Source organism: Lepidochelys olivacea (assembly GCF_965140295.1).
Source record: "Lepidochelys olivacea isolate rLepOli2 genome assembly, chromosome: 1".
Taxonomy (NCBI): Eukaryota; Metazoa; Chordata; order Testudines; family Cheloniidae; genus Lepidochelys; species Lepidochelys olivacea.
In genome coordinates, this window is record NC_140411.1 from 7,441,058 (window position 1) to 7,459,276 (window position 18,219).

An 18,219-nucleotide genomic window follows, 5' to 3' on the forward strand; every position below is an offset into this window, starting at 1 on the left:
CCCTTTACAGGTGAAAGGGTTTTGCCTCTGGTCAGGAGGGATTTTATAGCAATGTATACAGAAACGTGGTTACCCTTCCCTTTATTTTTATGACACCCCTTTTGAGATTTTTCTTTAGAGGCAATAGCAACTAGGGTGATGTTGTGATGGGCATCTGCTGTAGACCACCAGACCAGAAGGATGAGGTAGACAAGGCTTTCTTCAGACAACTAACAGAAGTGATGTGGTGGAGAAAAGGGAGAAGCAGGTAGCAGCAAGTGAAATACTAGCCAGCAGAGGATGCTCCAGAGCTGGAAGAGCTAATTCCTGGTATAACCAGCAGGAGGCACTGTGGCAGTGAGTCAGCACTTTGCTACAGAAGCCTTCTTGAGGGCACAGGAATAAACCATCCCAATGTGCAGAAAGAATAGCAAATATGGCAGGCAACCAGCTTGGCTTAACAGTGAAATTTTCTGTGAGTTTAAAAACAAAAGGAAGCCTACAAGAAGTGTAAACTTGGACAGATTACTAGGGAGGAGTATAAAAATATTGCCGGAACATGCAGGGGTGTAATCGGGAAGGCCAAAGCACAATTGGAGTTGCAGCTAGCAAGGTACACGAAGGGAAACAAGAAGGGTTTCTAAAGGTATGTTAGCAAGAAGAAGAAGAAGGTCAGGGAATGTGTGCAACCCATACTGAATGGGAGAGGCAACCTAGTGACAGATGATGTGGAAAAAGCTGAAGTACTCAATGCTTTCTTTGCCTCAGTCTTCACAGACTAGCTCAGCTCCCAGACTGCTGCACTGGGCAGCACAGTATGGAGAGGAGGTAAGTAGCCCTGAGGGGTGAAAGAACATACTAAGGACCATTTAGAAAAGCTGGACATGCACAAGTCCATTAGTCTGAATCTAATGAAGGAGGAGTGGTAGATATGCTGGAGGGCAGGGATAGGATACAGAGGGACCTAGACAAATTGGAGGATTGGTCCAAAAGAAACCTGATGAGGTTCAATAAGGATAAGTGCAGGGTCCTGCACTTAGGACGGAAGAACCCAATGCACAGCTACAGACTAGGGACCGAATAGCTAGGCAGCAGTTCTGCAGAAAAGGACCTAGGGGTGACAGTGGACGAGAAGCTGGATATGAGTCAGCAGTGTGCCCTTGTTGCCAAGAAGGCCAATGGCATTTTGGGATGTATAAGTAGGTGTATAGCGAGCAGATCGAGGGACGTGATCGTCCCCCTCTATTCGACATTGGTGAGGCCTCATCTGGAGTACAGTGTCCAGTTTTGGGCCCCTCACTACAAGAAGGATGTGGAGAAACTGGAGAGAGTCCAGCGAAGGGCAACAAAAATGATTAGGGGTCTGGAACACATGACTTCTGAGGAGAGGCTGAGGGAACTGGGATTGTTTAGTCTGCGGAAGAGAAGAATGAGGGGGGATTTGATAGCTGCTTTCAACTACCTGAGAGGTGGTTCCAGAGAGGATGGTTCTAGACTATTCTCAGTGGTGGAAGAGGACAGGACAAGGAGTAATGGTCTCAAGTTGCAGTGGGGGAGGTTTAGGTTGGATATTAGGAAAAACTTTTTCACTAGGAGGGTGGTGAAACACTGGAATGTGTTGCCTAGGGAGGTGGTGGAATCTCCTTCCTTAGAAGTTTTTAAGGTCAGGCTTGACAAAGCCCTGGCTGGGATGATTTAATTGGGGATGGGTCCTGCTTTTGAGCAGGGGATTGGACTAGATGACCTCCTGAGGTCCCTTCCAACCCTGATTTTCTATGATTCTAATGCATCCATGGGTGCTGAGGGTGTTGGCTGATGTGATTGCAGAGCCAATGGCCGTTATCTTTGAAAACTCATGGTGATTGGGGGAGGTCCTAGACAATTGGAAAAAGGAAAATATAGTGCCCAACTTTAAAAAAAGTGAAGAAGGATAATCCAGAGAACCCCATTCAGCCTCTCCTCAATCCCAGGCAAAATCATGGAGCAGGTCCTCAAGGAATCAATTTTGAAGCACTTGGAGGAGAGTAAGGTGATCAGAAACAGTCAGCATGTATTCACCAAGGGCAAGTCATGCCTGACCAACCTGATTGCCTTCTATGATGAGGGAACTGGCTCTGTGAATATGGAGAAAATGGTGGATGAGGTATTTCTTAAGTTTAGCAAAGCTTTTGATATGGTCTCCCACAGTATTCTTGACAGCAAGTTGAAAAAGCATGGACTAGATGAATGGACTATAAGGTGGATAGAAAGCTGGCTAGACTGTCAGGCCAAATGGGTAGTGATCAACAACTTGATGTCTAGTTGTCAGCCAGTATCAAGTGGAGTGCCCCACGGGTTGGTTCTTGGGACTGGTTTTGTTCAACATCTTCATTAATGATCTGGATGATGGGGTGGATTGCACCCTCAGCAAGTTCGCACCTGTTGGGCTGCCCCTCGGTCTCATCTTGACCCCCACCTGTTCCATGGGCACTGAGAACCACCCTAGCACTGGATAGACCTCACACCCTGCATCCAAACTTCCAATATCAACAAGTTTGGGGTAGCTGGATCTGGGGGAGTGGGTTGATTGGGTCCCATAGTGAGCTAGTTGCAGGCATTTGGAACTGGGCTTGGGTCACACCCCTTTCTATTAAGAAAGTGTATGTCCTTCTTTACCCAGCATGTTCATGTCTCATGCCAGAACAGGTGGAGGAGACCCTATGAGCTGTGCTTGAGGAACCAGTGAATCTGCAGGACAGTCACTGTTATGTCAGGTTATTTGTGGTGTAACCCTGTTCCTTAAAACAGCACTCTTTGATGGACTGTGTGATAAGAAACGTCCACTAACTGATCCTCTGTGCTTTCATTTCATAGAATCATAGAATCATAGAATATCAGGGTTGGAAGGGACCCCAGAAGGTCATCTAGTCCAACCCCCTGCTCAAAGCAGGACCAATTCCCAGTTAAATCATCCCAGCCAGGGCTTTGTCAAGCCTGACCTTAAAAACCTCTAAGGAAGGAGATTCTACCACTTCCCTAGGTAACGCATTCCAGTGTTTCACCACCCTCTTATTGAAAAAGTTTTTCCTAATATCCAATCTAAACCTCCCCCACTGCAACTTGAGACCATTACTCCTCGTTCTGTCATCTGCTACCATTGAGAACAGTCTAGAGCCATCCTCTTTGGAACCCCCTTTCAGGTAGTTGAAAGCAGCTATCAAATCCCCCCTCATTCTTCTCTTCTGCAGGCTAAACAATCCCAGCTCCCTCAGCCTCTCCTCATAACTCATGTGTTCCAGTCCCCTAATCATTTTTGTTGCCCTTCGCTGGACTCTCTCCAATTTATCCACATCCTTCTTGTAGTGTGGGGCCCAAAACTGGACACAGTACTCCAGATGAGGCCTCACCAATGTCGAATAGGTGGGTGCTCTGCTTGAGATATGATCAGCAGCAGCACCTCTTGGGATTTTACTGGAAGTCTTGTACCATTTCCTGTCTTTCTTAAATCCCCAACTTCTGGGATCAAGTAACTGTGCGGGAATCTCAGACTTCAGCTATCTTAAGTTTCTTTTTAAAAACTCAGTTGCAGAAAGGCTCAGAAACCAAAGGAAAACAGAAAAGAAACTCACATAAGTATATTTCTAAATATTATTATTTGTAAATCAATCTCATGATTATTTTAGGTGATTGGCCATACTTGTTGAATGGGGATGGGCGATATTGCCCAGTAACCCAGTTACTTACCCAGATACTTACCCAGTTCCAAAGCATAAGTTACAAAAAATTAACAACATTTTTTTCAAAGTACATCAGAAGCAGTAAGTCTACAAAACCATAAGTGGGACCCCTGGATGATTGAGCTGCTAAAGGTGCACTCAAGGAAGATGAGGCTGGAACAGAGAGGCTAAATGAATTCTTTGCCTTGATCTTCACTGCAGAGGATGTGAGGGAGATTCCCACACCTGAGTCATTCTTTTTAGGTGACAGCTGTGAGGAACTGTCCCACACTGAGGTGTCAGTAGAGGAGGTTTTGAAACAAACTGACAAATTAAACAATATTAAATCACCAGGACCAGATGGGATTCACCCAAGAGTTCTGAAGGAACTCAAATACCAAACTGCAGAACTACTAACTGTGTAGTATGTAAACTATCACTTATATCAGCCTCTGTACAAGATGATTGGCAGATAGCTAATGTGATTCTGATTTTTAAACAAGGCTCCAGGGGGTTTCCTAGCAATTACAGGCCAGAAAGCCTAACTTCAGTAACAGGCAAATTTGTTGATACTCTAGTAAAGAACAGAATAATTAGACACATTGATGAACACAATTTGTTGGGGTAGAAGCAACATAGATTTTGAAAGGGAAATCATGCTTCACCCATCTATTAAAATGATTTGAGGGGGTGAACAAACATGTGGTCAAGGGTGATCCAGGGTATATAGTCTACTGGGACTTTCAGAAAGCCTTTGACAAGGTCCCTCACCAAAGGCTCTTAAGCAAAGTGAGGAGATATGGGGTAAGTTATGGGGTAATGTCACACAACAGCATCTCTCCTGCTTCAGCAACTGGTTAAAAGACGGGAAACAAAGGGTAGGATTTCACCTGCCATTTAGATAAATGGTCAGTTTTCAGAAGGGAGGGAGAGGTAACTAGTGGTAGGGATCTGTACTGGGCCCAGCGCTGTTCAACATAGTCATAAATGACCTGGAAAAAGGGGGATGGAGGGAGGTGGTAAAATTTGCAGATGATACAAAATGTGATGACTGGGCAAGCAAAATGGCAGGTGAAATTCAGTGCTGAGAAGTGCTGAGAAACGCATGTTGGGAAACATCATCCCACCTACACGGACACAATGGTGGGGTCTAAATGAATTGTTCCCACTCAAGAAAGAGATCTTGGAATCACTGTGGATAGTTCTCTGAAAACATCCACTCAATGTGCAGCGGCTGAGAAAAAAGCAGACAGAATGTTGGGAATCATTAGGAAAGGGATTGGTAATGAGACAGAACATATCATATAGCCCCTGTATAAATCCATGGTATGTCCACACCTTAAATATTGTTTAAAGTTTTGGTTGCCCTATCTCAAAAAACATATATTTGAATGGGAAAATACAGAGAAGGGCATCAACATTTTTAGGGGTATGAAACAGCTTCCATATGAAGATAGATTAAAAAGAATGGTTTCAGAGTAGCAGCCGTGTTAGTCTGTATTCGCAAAAAGAAAAGGAGGACTTGTGGCACCTTAGAGACTAACAAAATTATTTGAGCATGAGCTTTCGTGAGCTACAGCTCACTTTGTCAGATGCATTCAGTGGAAGATTTATATACACAGAGAACATGAAACAATGGGTGTTACCATACACACTGTAACCAGAGTGATCAGGTAAGGTGAGCTACTACCAGCAGGAGAGCTTGTTAGTCTCTAAGGTGCCACAAGTACTCCTTTTATTAAAAAGACTGGGACTGTTAAGTTTGGAAAAGAAATGACCGGGGGCAGGGGGGGGTATGATTGAAGTCTAATCATGAGTGGTGGGGAGAAAGTGAATCAGGAAGTGTTATTTACCCCTTCACATTAACTAATGAAGTTAATAGGCAGCAGGTTTAAAACAAACAAAAGAAAGTACTTTTTCACACAACACACAGTCAGCTTGAGGAACACATTGCCAAGGGATGTTGTGAAGGCTAAATGTATAACTGATCGAAAAAGAATTAGGTAAGTTGATGGAGGATAGGTCTATCAATAGCTATTAGCCAAGATGGTCAGGGATACAGCCCCATCCTCTGGGTGTCTCTAAACCTCTGACTGGTGGAAACTGGGAGCAGATGAGAGCGTATGGATTATTCGATAATCGTCCTGTTTTGTTTATTCCCTCTGAAGAATTTTACAGGCTATCGTCAGAAGACAGAACACTGGGTTAGATGGAACAATGGTCTGAACAAATAAGGCTGTTCTTCTGATCCTAAATTGTTCCACTGATGGAGGGACTACTGCAGACAAGCCTTTTCAAGGGGCTCCCTCTGCTGGCGTAGCCACCCTAGAAGACTCCAGGGGGTGCTGAGTGTGGGATGCTGATGGGGCGGGGGGTGAGTTCTGCCACCTAGGGGTGTGGTCCTGTAGCACGAGGGACAGAGGCTCATGGGTTGAGCTAGAGCTGGGCTGGAAAACCGAGAGTCCCCGCCCCCCGTGAAAGATTTGGCCCAAACTAAAATGTTTCCTTTTCATCCATTTTTTGCGGGTAAGTTTTTTTCATACAAAACAGATATTTTTTTCTCTGAAAGCTCAGCTGCCATGATGCTGCCCAGCTGCAGCTGCCTGGGTCCCCAAGAGCAATTGGAGGTTTTTCATCTGCCTCTCCCTTATAACATAAATGGAGGTTGCACTGACGGAGTGTATGGCTGCACTCTGGGTAAGGAAAGGTCTAAACTTCCCAACCAGTCTGCGGCTGGGGCATTGTGCCTATCAGCTACTCTACCCAGCCTTCCCATCTCTGTGCAGCATCTGCCACCCTGTACAATGACACTTCAACAGCTCCTGCAGGCAGAGACTACTGAGACAGGTCCTTGTAGCACATCTGAGATGATTCTGTGCTAGCCGGGAGCTGGAGAGGGTCCTAGAGCAGTTGTGGAGGTTCAGAGATTGGGGAAGGGTAGCTACCAGTGGCTCACTGAGATCTGTATCTAACTTTGGGGATCCCTGTATTCTGGGGGTCACTGTTTCTTCCTCAGGGAAAAGGGAAGGAACCTCTCCTATGAGAAAAGTCGGAGGGAATTTTCCCTGTAGGGAGCCTTGTGAAATCTTCCTTCCCTGGCTGTACCTTGGGTTTGCAATGCAGGACAGGGGGCTGCTGGGGAGAAATCTGAATCTATATTTATTATTATTATTATTATTTATTATTATTTCAGGAAGATCAAGCTGTGACAACATCGTTACCATTTGTCCACCCCCAAGGTAGCCCTGTGACTAATCAGAACCATATAAACAGTGATGACAAGCCCGGATTCCAGGAGCAGAGCCTGCAGCCAGGTTTGTGCTGCCATCTAGTTGGGCAGCATCACCACACGTCCCCTGTGATTTGGCCTCCTGAAGCTTGCCCTTGGCCGTGACAGGGGTTAAAGCTGGTGCACAGTAAGCCAAGCAGCTGAGGTTCCCTAATGGACAGGTGGCCCCAAGGGACTGTGCCGGCATGCTTCATAAGGAGAGTTGCCTCCCTATCTGAACAGATACTGCCTGCTGCCCATGTAACCTCTCCGATGACTCCTTGTCCTTTAATGTGAAGACCTCTGGTGTCAGCAGCTCCCCTTCTAGCAGGAGCTGGGTACGTTGGCAGGTTTCACCATCTTTGAAATGTGGAGTTTAGGGGAAAGGCTGGAAGCTGTTTCTATTTGCAGATGTTCTCTGCAGTGGCAGAGGACACAGCTGGGCTGTCGGGGTGACTCAGTGACAGGGCTGGAGGGCAGAGAGCGCTAGGTAGCTTGGGAACCCCTCCCCTACGTGGAGCCAGGATCCTCGGTGGGCTATTCATGCTACACATAAATCTGAGATTCAAAGTGAGCTTGGAATATTAAAAACCCAGGACCCATTTCTAGATGTGCCATTTGCTCTAGGACCGAACCTGCCAGGCTGAGCAAGAGGAGACCCCACAAAATGTCAGTGACTAGTTCCCAAATTGCCTCAGGTTTATTTGCTCCTGGAAATTTAATGAGTAAATGCATTTTAAAAGGTTTTATAATCTGGCTCGATTGTAAAGGCAGGAATCCAGAGCTGTATTGCTCTGTGGTAACAGGGCTGATAAGGCATATTTCTGTTTCCTGATTGGCTGAGGGCTCCAGGTTTTTTATCCCGTAGATACCCCTCAGAGTTACAGGGTTACTGGCATCTCTGCCCCCTCTCTGGTCTCCGAGTGCCAGATGTCAAGCATCATAGCCTACCCACTCGTGGGGTGGAATCCCCCTAACCTGCCAGGACCCTTTGTAGCCTTCACGCTCACGAGGTGGAAATTCGGGATCCTCCACCCTCAGACTGGGCCCTGGGCTACAGCACACCGGAGGTCAACTGTGCTTGCTCAGTAGGTCCGAGTGGGTTCAGCACCTGAGGTTCTTCCCTTTGGGAGTCAGTGATGAGTGGTGAGACAAGTCAACAGTCAGCTCTCTAGAACCAAAATACTGTTTAATCTGAACAGCAGGAAGAAAGCGTAACATGGGAGAATAAGAAGTTCTCTGACCCCAAGTCCTCCCACTCTGATGGGGACCCAGGCAGGCCGAGGGCCTTCAAATTTCCCCAGCGGTGTCTGTGCCTGTCAGTCTGAAGAGCTTCTCAGCAACAGCTGCCCAGCATCTGGAGAGACTCCCAGCACTGGCAAAACAAGCTGTGTAACGTGTCTGGAGCCCGGAAACAAGCTCTTCCCAGCTTGGATCTCCAGTGTGGTCTCTCACCCTCCCTGAGGTGGTTACTGAGCGATGGCTCTTCTTGAGCTGTTGCTTCCCTTCCTGCTTGTTTTCCAGCAGCCTGCTGTTAAATAAGAAGTGCCATACTGGTTTCAGCCAATAGAGCCATAACATAAACATCCCAATAGTTAACCCTATATAGCTCTACAGCAAATATCCCCAGAACTGGGTTTAACATGTCCATACATTATGGCAGCTCAGCTCCATGTCTGACAGTATGCCATTCCTGGGTACTACAGATTTTATGAGTACAGGATAGAGACAGCCAGAGAGAGAGAGAGAGAGAGAGAGAGCAATAGACTACTTTCACATGTGAAATGAAGTTTCATTTCCATGAATATTCATGCATTTGACTTTCAAATCCACTTCCTGCAAACCCTCATCGTGCCTCAATAACAGCTGCTGGGGTTACTATGTACTAGAGAGTGATAGCTCAGGGAATTAATATTTTCTATACTGATCCCAATGCCTGTTACCACTCTGGACACAGGCTACAGACTGACAGAACAGAACCCAAGGAGAACCAGTCAGCTGTTAACCCAGGGACAGAGAATTATAGAATATCAGGGTTGGAAGGGACCTCAGGAGGTCATCTAGTCCAACCCCCTGCTCAAAGCAGGACTAATCCCCAACTAAATCATCCCAGCCAGGAGAAATCCAAATGATTTCTACATTGATGCTACATTTTAAGTCCCACTCCAACCTGAGAAATCACCTCTGAAAGAAGATCAGAAGAGAAAGAATGGGTTGATGTGTGTGTGCTAAGGTATGGATGTGTAAATGTTATGTCAAATTTTTTCATTGTAATACAAATATTACTAACCAAATATTCATGACATGCCTGTATATCTAAAGCAAGCAGCAGAGTTGTTCGAATCTTTACGGGAAGGAGCAGCAGTAACTTTACTGCTTAATGGCTTTGGCTTTAGAAAGTATTATAGAAGTACTTCACATTAGTAGGGGAAGCAAAAGTGGATGGGAATCTGGGAGGCAGTGACCATGAGTTGGTTGAGTTCAGAATCCTGACACAGGGAAGAAAGGTAAGCAGCAGGATACGGACCCTGGACTTCAGGAAAGCAGACTTCAACTCCCTCAGGGAACGGATGGGTAGGATCCCCTGGGGGACTAACATGAAGGGGAAAGGAGTCCAGGAGAGCTGGCTGTATTTCAAGGAATCCCTGTTGAGGTTACAGGGACAAACCATCCCGATGTGTCGAAAGAATAGTAAATATGGCAGGCGACCAGCTTGGCTTAACAGTGAAATCCTAGCAGATCTTAAGCATAAAAAAGAAGCTTACGAGAAGTGGAAGGTTGGACATATGGCCAGGGAAGAGTATAAAAATATTGCTCAGGCATGTAGGAATGATATCAGGAGGGCCAAATCGCACCTGGAGCTGCAGCTAGCGAGAGATGTTAAGAGTAACAAGAAGGGTTTCTTCAGGTATGTTGGCAACAAGAAGAAAGCCAAGGAAAGCGTGGGCCCCTTAATGAATGAGGGAGGCAACCTAGTGACGGAGGATGTGGAAAAAGCTAATGTACTCAATGCTTTTTTTGCCTCTGTCTTCACGAACAAGGTCAGATCCCAGACTGCTGTGCTGGGCATCAAAACATGGGGAATAGATGGCCAGCCCTCTGTGGAGAAAGAGGTGGTTAGGGACTACTTAGAAAAATTGGACGTGCACAAGTCCATGGGGCCGGATGAGTTGCATCCGAGAGTGCTAAAGGAACTGGCGGCTGTGATTGCAGAGCCATTGGCCATTATCTTTGAAAACTCGTGGTGAACGGGGGAAGTCCCGGATGACTGGAAAAAGGCTAATGTACTGCCAATCTTTAAAAAAGGGAAGAAGGAGGATCCTGGGAACTACAGGCCAGTAAGCCTCACTTCAGTCCCCGGAAAAATCATGGAGCAGGTCCTCAAAGAATCAATCCTGAAGCACTTGCATGAGAGGAAAGTGATCAGGAACAGTCAGCATGGATTCACCAAGGGAAGGTCATGCCTGACTAATCTAATCACCTTCTATGATGAGATTACTGGTTCTGTGGATGAAGGGAAAGCAGTGGATGTATTGTATCTTGACTTTAGCAAAGCTTTTGACACGGTCTCCCACAGTATTCTTGTCAGCAAGTTAAGGAAGTATGGGCTGGATGAATGCACTATAAGGTGGGTAGAAAGTTGGCTAGATTGTTGGGCTCAACGGGTAGTGATCAATGGCTCCATGTCTAGTTGGCAGCCGGTATCAAGTGGAGTGCCCCAGGTGTCGGTCCTGGCGCCGGTTTTGTTCAATATCGTCATAAATGATCTGGAGGATGGTGTGGATTGCACTCTCAGCAAATTTGCGGATGATACTAAACTGGGAGGAGTGGTAGATATGCTGGAGGGGAGGGATAGGATACAGAAGGACCTAGACAAATTGGAGGATTGGGCCAAAAGAAATCTGACGAGGTTCAATAAGGATAAGTGCAGGGTCCTGCACTTAGGACGGAAGAACCCAATGCACAGCTACAGACTAGGGACCGAATGGCTGGGACAAAGCCCTGGCTGGGATGATTTAATTGGGTATGGGTCCTGCTTTTGAGCAGGAGGTTGGACTAGATGACCTCCTGAGGTCCCTTCCAACCCTGATATTCTATGATTCTATGATTCTATGTATGCAATGGGTTTGTGCTATTAACTCTTTGTGCAGAACAGTTGTATGATACTGTCTCCTGGTAACTGACCGGAAGCTGCTTATAACACTTACATTCAGGGTTGTCCATTCAATCACTCTGCAGTACATGTGCAAGAACATAAGACTTTCCAAAAAGTCCTGAGAGACCAGAACCACTGGTCTGTGTTTCAGCAAAGAGTAGAGCTGAGGGGCAAAAAAGGGGAGTGTAATCGTGGATGTAAGTAATTTATGTCCCTTACATTTTACATGAGCATGGCTGAAGAAACTTGCACACTCAGCTGGATATTAGAGTAAACACAGTAACACAGTTTTTGCACTATTCACCCATCTTTGCCACCTACTCCTCCCCCGCCCAACTGAAGTAACTGTCTGTGTTAGCTTGTAACTTGCCAGATATCTACAGACCGTTGCATGGGGAGAAGATGAAGTTCCTGAGAGCATGATGAGAGGCCTGTAGGATGATTGAACTCTTTGGATTCAGGCAAAGGCACTTCAGCTTCTCTTGGAGGGATTCTTGGGGGTCTGAGTATATCATCACAAGCACTTGTTAAGGGAAAGATAACAGAGCCCAGTTCACACATGTAAATCTGAAGTGTGATAGTTTAAGTCAATGTTATTGAATTAAAATCCTACCTCTAAGAATTTGCCCCATGTGCTGCAAAGAGGAAGTGGCTTAATTTGGACTCTCAAGCATGGAGAAAAAAATATATAATGAGGCAACGAAACACATTTATAAATATCTTTAATGCAGAAGAGATATTTACAGTAACCATTTCCCCCATGAATTTCCCATATGTTTACCCATATATCATGATACAGTAGGCCCCACTCAGAAGTGGAGGGCCAGAAAGGTGTCTGTGGTAAGGTCAATATTGTAAAATCACGCAGTGCTCAAGCAGGCTGTGGAACTCCCAGCCACAAGACAGCAATGGATTAGTCGGATTGAAAGAGGGACTGGATGTTTGTGTGTGTTACCAGAAAATCCAATTCCAAGTATTGAGGATTGTTTGAAAAAAGTCTTGGAAGGGCTCTAAACCTTCCTGATTTACACCACAAAATATGTCTAGCTAGGGGCATCAGAGAGAAACTTTCCCAAGGAGCAGATTATCTCAGAGTTGCCTATTGCAGGGTTCCTTTAACTTTCTTCTGAAGCTTCTGGAACTGGCCTCTGGATATTGGGCTAGATGGACTGCAGGTCTGACCCAGTCTGGCAGTGCCTATCTCCTATCAGTGATGTAAAACCAAGACAATGTTTTTGCTGATTCTCCTTGAGCTCGTAGTCTCTAGACTTGCACTGAGACCAGAAAGATGCCTCCCTAATTATCATCTAGTCTCCTGTTCTTTTTCCTTGCAGGAAGGAAAGTTCAAAACTCCTTGGACCTTCCCAGTCCATTATGTCAACTGTAAATGACACCAAATGCAAATCTACTGTGTTCCTTCTCACCGGGATACCTGGGCAGGAAGACGTTAATCTGTGGATCTCCATACCCTTTTGTTTCATGTATCTTATTTCGATATTAGGAAATTCAGTCATTCTGTTCATTATTAAAACAGATCCAAGCCTCCATGAGCCCATGTACATTTTCCTTTCCATGTTGGCCGTCACAGACCTTGGCTTATCGTTAGCCACAATACCGACGATACTGGGCATATTCTTGTTTAACTTTAGGGAGATAAGCTTTGATGCCTGTTTTGCCCAGCTATTCTTCATCCACTCTCTTCAATTCATTGAATCCTCCATGCTCTTGCTGATGGCCTTTGACCGCTTCGTCGCAATCTGTAACCCACTGAGATATGTTTCCATCTTAACCCGGAAGAGAATAGCCAAGCTGGGATTTCTGTTTGTGCTAAGAGGGTTGGCCATAGCATTTCCAGTTCCCTTTCTCCTAAAACGGTTCCAATATTGTCGAGCTAATGTCCTCTCCCATTCCTACTGCCTGCACCAGGACGTTATTAAGATGGCTTGTTCGGACATCACATTCAATAGCATCTATGGCTTGGTTGTTACACTCTTAACAGTGGGTTTGGACTCACTTCTCATCTTCCTCTCTTATGTGATGATTCTCAAAGCAGTGCTGAGCATTGCGTCCCACGTGGAGTGCCTCAGGGCCTTGAACACCTGTGTCTCCCACTTCTCTGCTGTCCTGCTCTTCTATACTCCAGAAATTGGTTTGTCTGTGCTACACAGATTTGGGAAGGGCTCTTCTCCCTTATTTCAGATTCTCCTTGGCTACATCTACTTGCTGGTCCCACCTCTGATTAATCCAATTGTGTACAGCGTGAAAAGCAAACACCTTCGTGAGAGGATAATCAGAGTGTTCATCAAGTGAAGGTTCAGTTCATCACCTGGCTTCAGCGCTGGTGACACAGGGGATGAAAAACACGGGCCGCCTAATGCAACCTGGACTCTTGCATCTTAGATGACATGAGCTACTGAGCTCTACTCTGTAGAGAGAGGTTCAGGTGGGGTCTAAGGACAGAGGTGGGTGAAGGAGGACAGCTCACTGGCAGATGGAGAGCAAGGCAGCCAGCAGCATTTACAAAGTGACTGTGTTCATGGAGAGCCAGGGGACTGGTTGGATGTTGGCCCATAAAGAGCCCTATCAGTGGCTGCTCCCCTCTCAGAATTCCTGTCTATATAGTCAATAAAGAGAAAAGTGTTGGATGTTGTTTCCTGTTACACCTGGTCTGTCATTGTCCCGTCTCTGGTTAAACATCCATGAGCTATGAAGAAACCTGCAGAGGTCTTCTGCAGTCACAGTCTTGGCCCTTCCTGAGCACTCTGGGTACTGTGTGATCCATGGGTGCTGCACCAGCTGTGGACAGGGGCTATTCAAGAGACAAGGACACTCACCCTTCCCCGATGCCCTCAGCCAGGTGCTTGTGACTGAGTCGTGTCCCAAACTTGATAAATGCAGGAACCCCAGGAGAAGCCATTCAGGCAGCCCACCCTGTTGATGGCTTTGCACACATAACACGCCTGCTTATCCCAAACCCAGCTGGCCATAATGCCACCAAGGCAGAGCAGAGCTGTGAGTGTGAGTGGTGATCTGATACACAGGAGTCCCGGCAAGAGACTAATGCAAAGGGGTGGAAACAGGCCTCAGCTCCCCAACAGAGCCACGGTTAGCTCCTATCCCAGCCCAGCCCATTCAGGGTAGGGAGACCACCTTTTCAAAAGGGAAAAGTAGGACACATGTAGAAGCCCCATCTCTTCCCTGATCCTGCCCCTACCCCTCTTCTTCACCTCAAACCTGCACCCCCTGTCCCTTCTCTTTCCCCCAAGCCGTAAGCACTGGCTAGGCCAGAAGCTAGAGCCAGGCCGATGTAAAAGCTGCCCAGGGAGAAGGGGCTACTGGGGCTGGGGGGACCCTGGAACCTCCACCTGCCCTGGGATGGTGGCCATGCCTTGGGGGTGTTACCGGCACCCAGTGCCGAGAGGCTGAACAACAGCTTGAGTTGGTTCGTTACCCGGTGTGCTACACCCAATAATTACAACGGGGTGGAGAAGCAGAAAAGTTTATTTGAAGCTTTAAAAAGGTACAGGGAGATTTGAATTTCAAATCCTGTACAACAGAGCAGGAAGTTACACAGGCTTTTATACATTTTTTTTTTAGCATATTTATTTAATAGCAAGCTGCTTTAAGTATTTATATAGCTAGCCAATCCAGTTTCCAGCTAGTTTCCTGATTTTTTGTATTATTTGTTAAATTATACATAAAGCTGCTTTATTTAGCATTAAGAAAAGGAGGACTTGTGGCACCTTAGAGACTAACCAATTTATTAGAGCATAAGCTTTCGTGAGCTACAGCTCACTTCCTCAGATGCATATCGTGGAAACTGCAGCAGGCTTTATATATACACAGAGAATATGAAACAATACCTATTCCCACCCCACTGTCCTGCTGGTAATAGCTTATCTAAAGTGATTTCCAGCACAAATCCAGGTTTTCTCACCCTCCACCCCCCCACACAAATTCACTCTCCTGCTGGTGATAGCCCATCCAAAGTGACAACTCTTTACACAATGTGCATGACAATCAAGCTGGGCTATTTCCTGCATAAATCCAGGTTCTCACATCCCCCCCACCCCCATACACACACAAACTCACTCTCCTGCTGGTAATAGCTCATCCAAACTGACCACTCTTCAAGTTAAAATCCAAGTTAAACCAGAACATCTGGGGGGGGGGGGTAGGAAAAAACAAGAGGAAACAGGCTACCTTGCATAATGACTTAGCCACTCCAAGTCTCTATTTAAGCCTAAATTAATAGTATCCAATTTGCAAATGAATTCCAATTCAGCAGTTTCTCGCTGGAGTCTGGATTTGAAGTTTTTTTGTTTTAAGATAGCGACCTTCATGTCTGTGATCGCGTGACCAGAGAGATTGAAGTGTTCTCCGACTGGTTTATGAATGTTACAATTCTTGACATCTGATTTGTGTCCATTTATTCTTTTACGTAGAGACTGTCCAGTTTGACCAATGTACATGGCAGAGGGGCATTGCTGGCACATGATGGCATATATCACATTGGTGGATGTGCAGGTGAACGAGCCTCTGATAGTGTGGCTGATGTTATTAGGCCCTGTGATGGTGTCCCCTGAATAGATATGTGGGCACAGTTGGCAATAGGTATTGTTTCATATTCTCTGTGTATATATAAAGCCTGCTGCAGTTTCCACGATATGCATCTGAGGAAGTGAGCTGTAGCTCACGAAAGCTTATGCTCTAATAAATTGGTTAGTCTCTAAGGTGCCACAAGTCCTCCTTTTCTTTTTGCGAATACAGACTAACACGGCTGCTACTCTGAAACCTGTCATTATTTAGCATTGTTTTTTTATATTTTTTTTGTTTGGCCTTGCTTAGTTTTAGGCAGTTTGACTCTGCAACATACTGTTGCAGATTTTTAGCATAACTGCTGTGTGTGCCTCCAGGCGGGAGGGCCAAGGACACTTGGGCCTAGCACGCAGAGCTGCTGCGAGTGCCTCCAGGCAGGAGGGGGGGGGCAAGGACACCGGGGCCTAGTGCATGGGGGCTTCATCGACACTCGTGGTCTTTCATTCCCTTGAGTTACCTAGTGGCCATGCCCCAGTGTTCCCAACAACTCCCCCCTTTGAGAACACTTAACAGCCTTGGCTTTGAGTTTTTTTATTTGGGCTATTTATTTTTTTATAATATGATTTTGCATAAGCACTTTGTGATAGCCCTGAAGAGAATGACTTATTAACTTTTGCAAAAGGGCTTTGACACATGATACCGCACAGCATAATACCAGTAATACAAGCAGTACAGGAAAGAGAAATTTTAATAGCAGGCTAAATAAACCACCAAGCTAAGACGACAAACCCCAGCCTGAAAACAAGGTTTGCAACCAATTGTTTTCTGGGGCAGTATAGGCAACCTGTGCTTCGGCTTGGGCATGGGCCTTAGCCTGTACCACCTTTTTATAGATTTTATAACTGCTATTATTTATATATATACAACATTGGGGCCCGATGAGGGCACAAACCCCTTTTTGGGATGCCAAGAGATAGTTCAAAGCCAGCCTATTTTGGAGGGAAAACGTCCTGAGCTGCTGTATGGGAAATTAGCAGGACGGTATAGGGTTTTTTTTACTTTTTTTGGAGAGGCTCGTCTTTCCAGGTGCGAACAAGCACAGAGTCACCGGGCTGTAAGGAGTGAACGGGAGAGTCCAAGGGGAGAGGCTGGGAATCCTTGGTATACCTGTGAAGAGACAAGAGAACAGCAGACAGGGAACACATATACTGTGACAAAAAAACATTACCCAACTTTTATTCCCCTGACAGAACCGGGGTGCCATTCATGGGCCATGCCCTTTTAAACATAATTTTAAAGGGTCTGAGCCCTAATTTACCCTTTGGGAGAACGCGGATACGGAGTAGGACGAGGGGCAAAGCATCAGGCCATTGCAGTGAGGCTTCTTGGCACACTTTTGAGAGATGCCGTTTAAGGGTCTGATTGGTACGCTCCACTACCCCACTGGCTTGCGGTCTCCAGGGCGTATGGAGTTTCCAGGGGATCTGTAAGGCATGTGAGATGCTTTGAATGATTTTTGACGTGAAGTGTGTTTTATTGTTAGATTTTATTTACAGGGGGAGTTTAAAGCGAGGAACGAGCTTCTTAACAAACTTGAGGGCCACTGTCCTGGCAGTGCAGTTACGGCATGGGAAGGCTTTTGGCCATCCGCTGAACCGATTCACTATGACAAGGAGATATTTGAACCCTTGGGTCCGGGGAAACTCAGTAAAGTTTATTTGCTACATTTGTTTGGGGCCCAGAGTGGGTTCTAGGGCAGCTGGTGGCACAGGATGTCCTGGTCGGGGGTTATTTTTTTGGCAGACTAAGCAGTCCGCTTTTACCTGGGCAGCCAGGGGTCGGAGTCCGGAAGTGATAAAGTATTTTTTTATTAGCTGGATAAGTGTTTCCCTGCCAGCATGAGTGGTTTGATGTAGTTTCTGCAGCACTGGCCGGATTAGGCCCTTTGGTAGGAGGACATTTTTTTGGGGGGAATGGAGCCATTTTTTTTTTTTTTTGGAGACTGAGTTTGTTAGTTAGCTGTTTTTTTTTTTTAGAGTACTGAGGGGTTGGAAGCTTGGAAGCAGGGTGGCAGCATGCTTAGCCTTTTTATTTGCCTGGGCGTTACCTTTGGCCACATTTTGATTTTTTTTTTGATGGGCTTTACAGTGTATCACTGCTACTTTTAAGGGGAGTTGTACGGCTTCTAGGAGCCGGAGGATTTGGGGCCCGTACTTGACTGGGGAGCCTTGGGCTGTCAGCATTTCCCTTTGCTTCCATAGGCCAGCATGAGCATGGAGCACCCTAAAAGCATACTTTGAATTAGTAAAAATGTTGACCCGCTTTTTTTTTGACAGTTTAAGTGCATGGGTCAGGGCTATTAGTTCGGCAAGCTGGGCAGAGGTCCCAGCAGGCAAACCTTCAGCTTCCACAGTGTCATGGAGGGTCACAACAGCATAACCCGCCCTCCTTTGCTTATTTATTACAGTACTGCTATTATTAGTGTATCACTCATAATTTGCATTTGGGAGAGGTACATTTTTTAAATTTGGACGGCTGGAGTACTGGACATTTATGATTTTTAAATAGTTATGTTTTTGTTT

General features: G+C 45.9%; 1 protein-coding gene across 1 annotated transcript; it reads left to right on the plus strand.

The window, feature by feature from the left end:
• Window positions 1–12,472: 12,472 nt before the first annotated feature.
• On the plus strand, window positions 12,473–13,408 carry LOC311513713 (olfactory receptor 51G2-like; the record flags this gene model as incomplete). Its single annotated transcript, XM_084615722.1, has 1 exon — window positions 12,473–13,408. The coding sequence occupies one exon, from the start codon at window positions 12,473–12,475 to the stop codon at window positions 13,406–13,408; it is 936 nt and encodes a 311-aa protein (XP_084471848.1).
• Window positions 13,409–18,219: the final 4,811 nt, after the last annotated feature.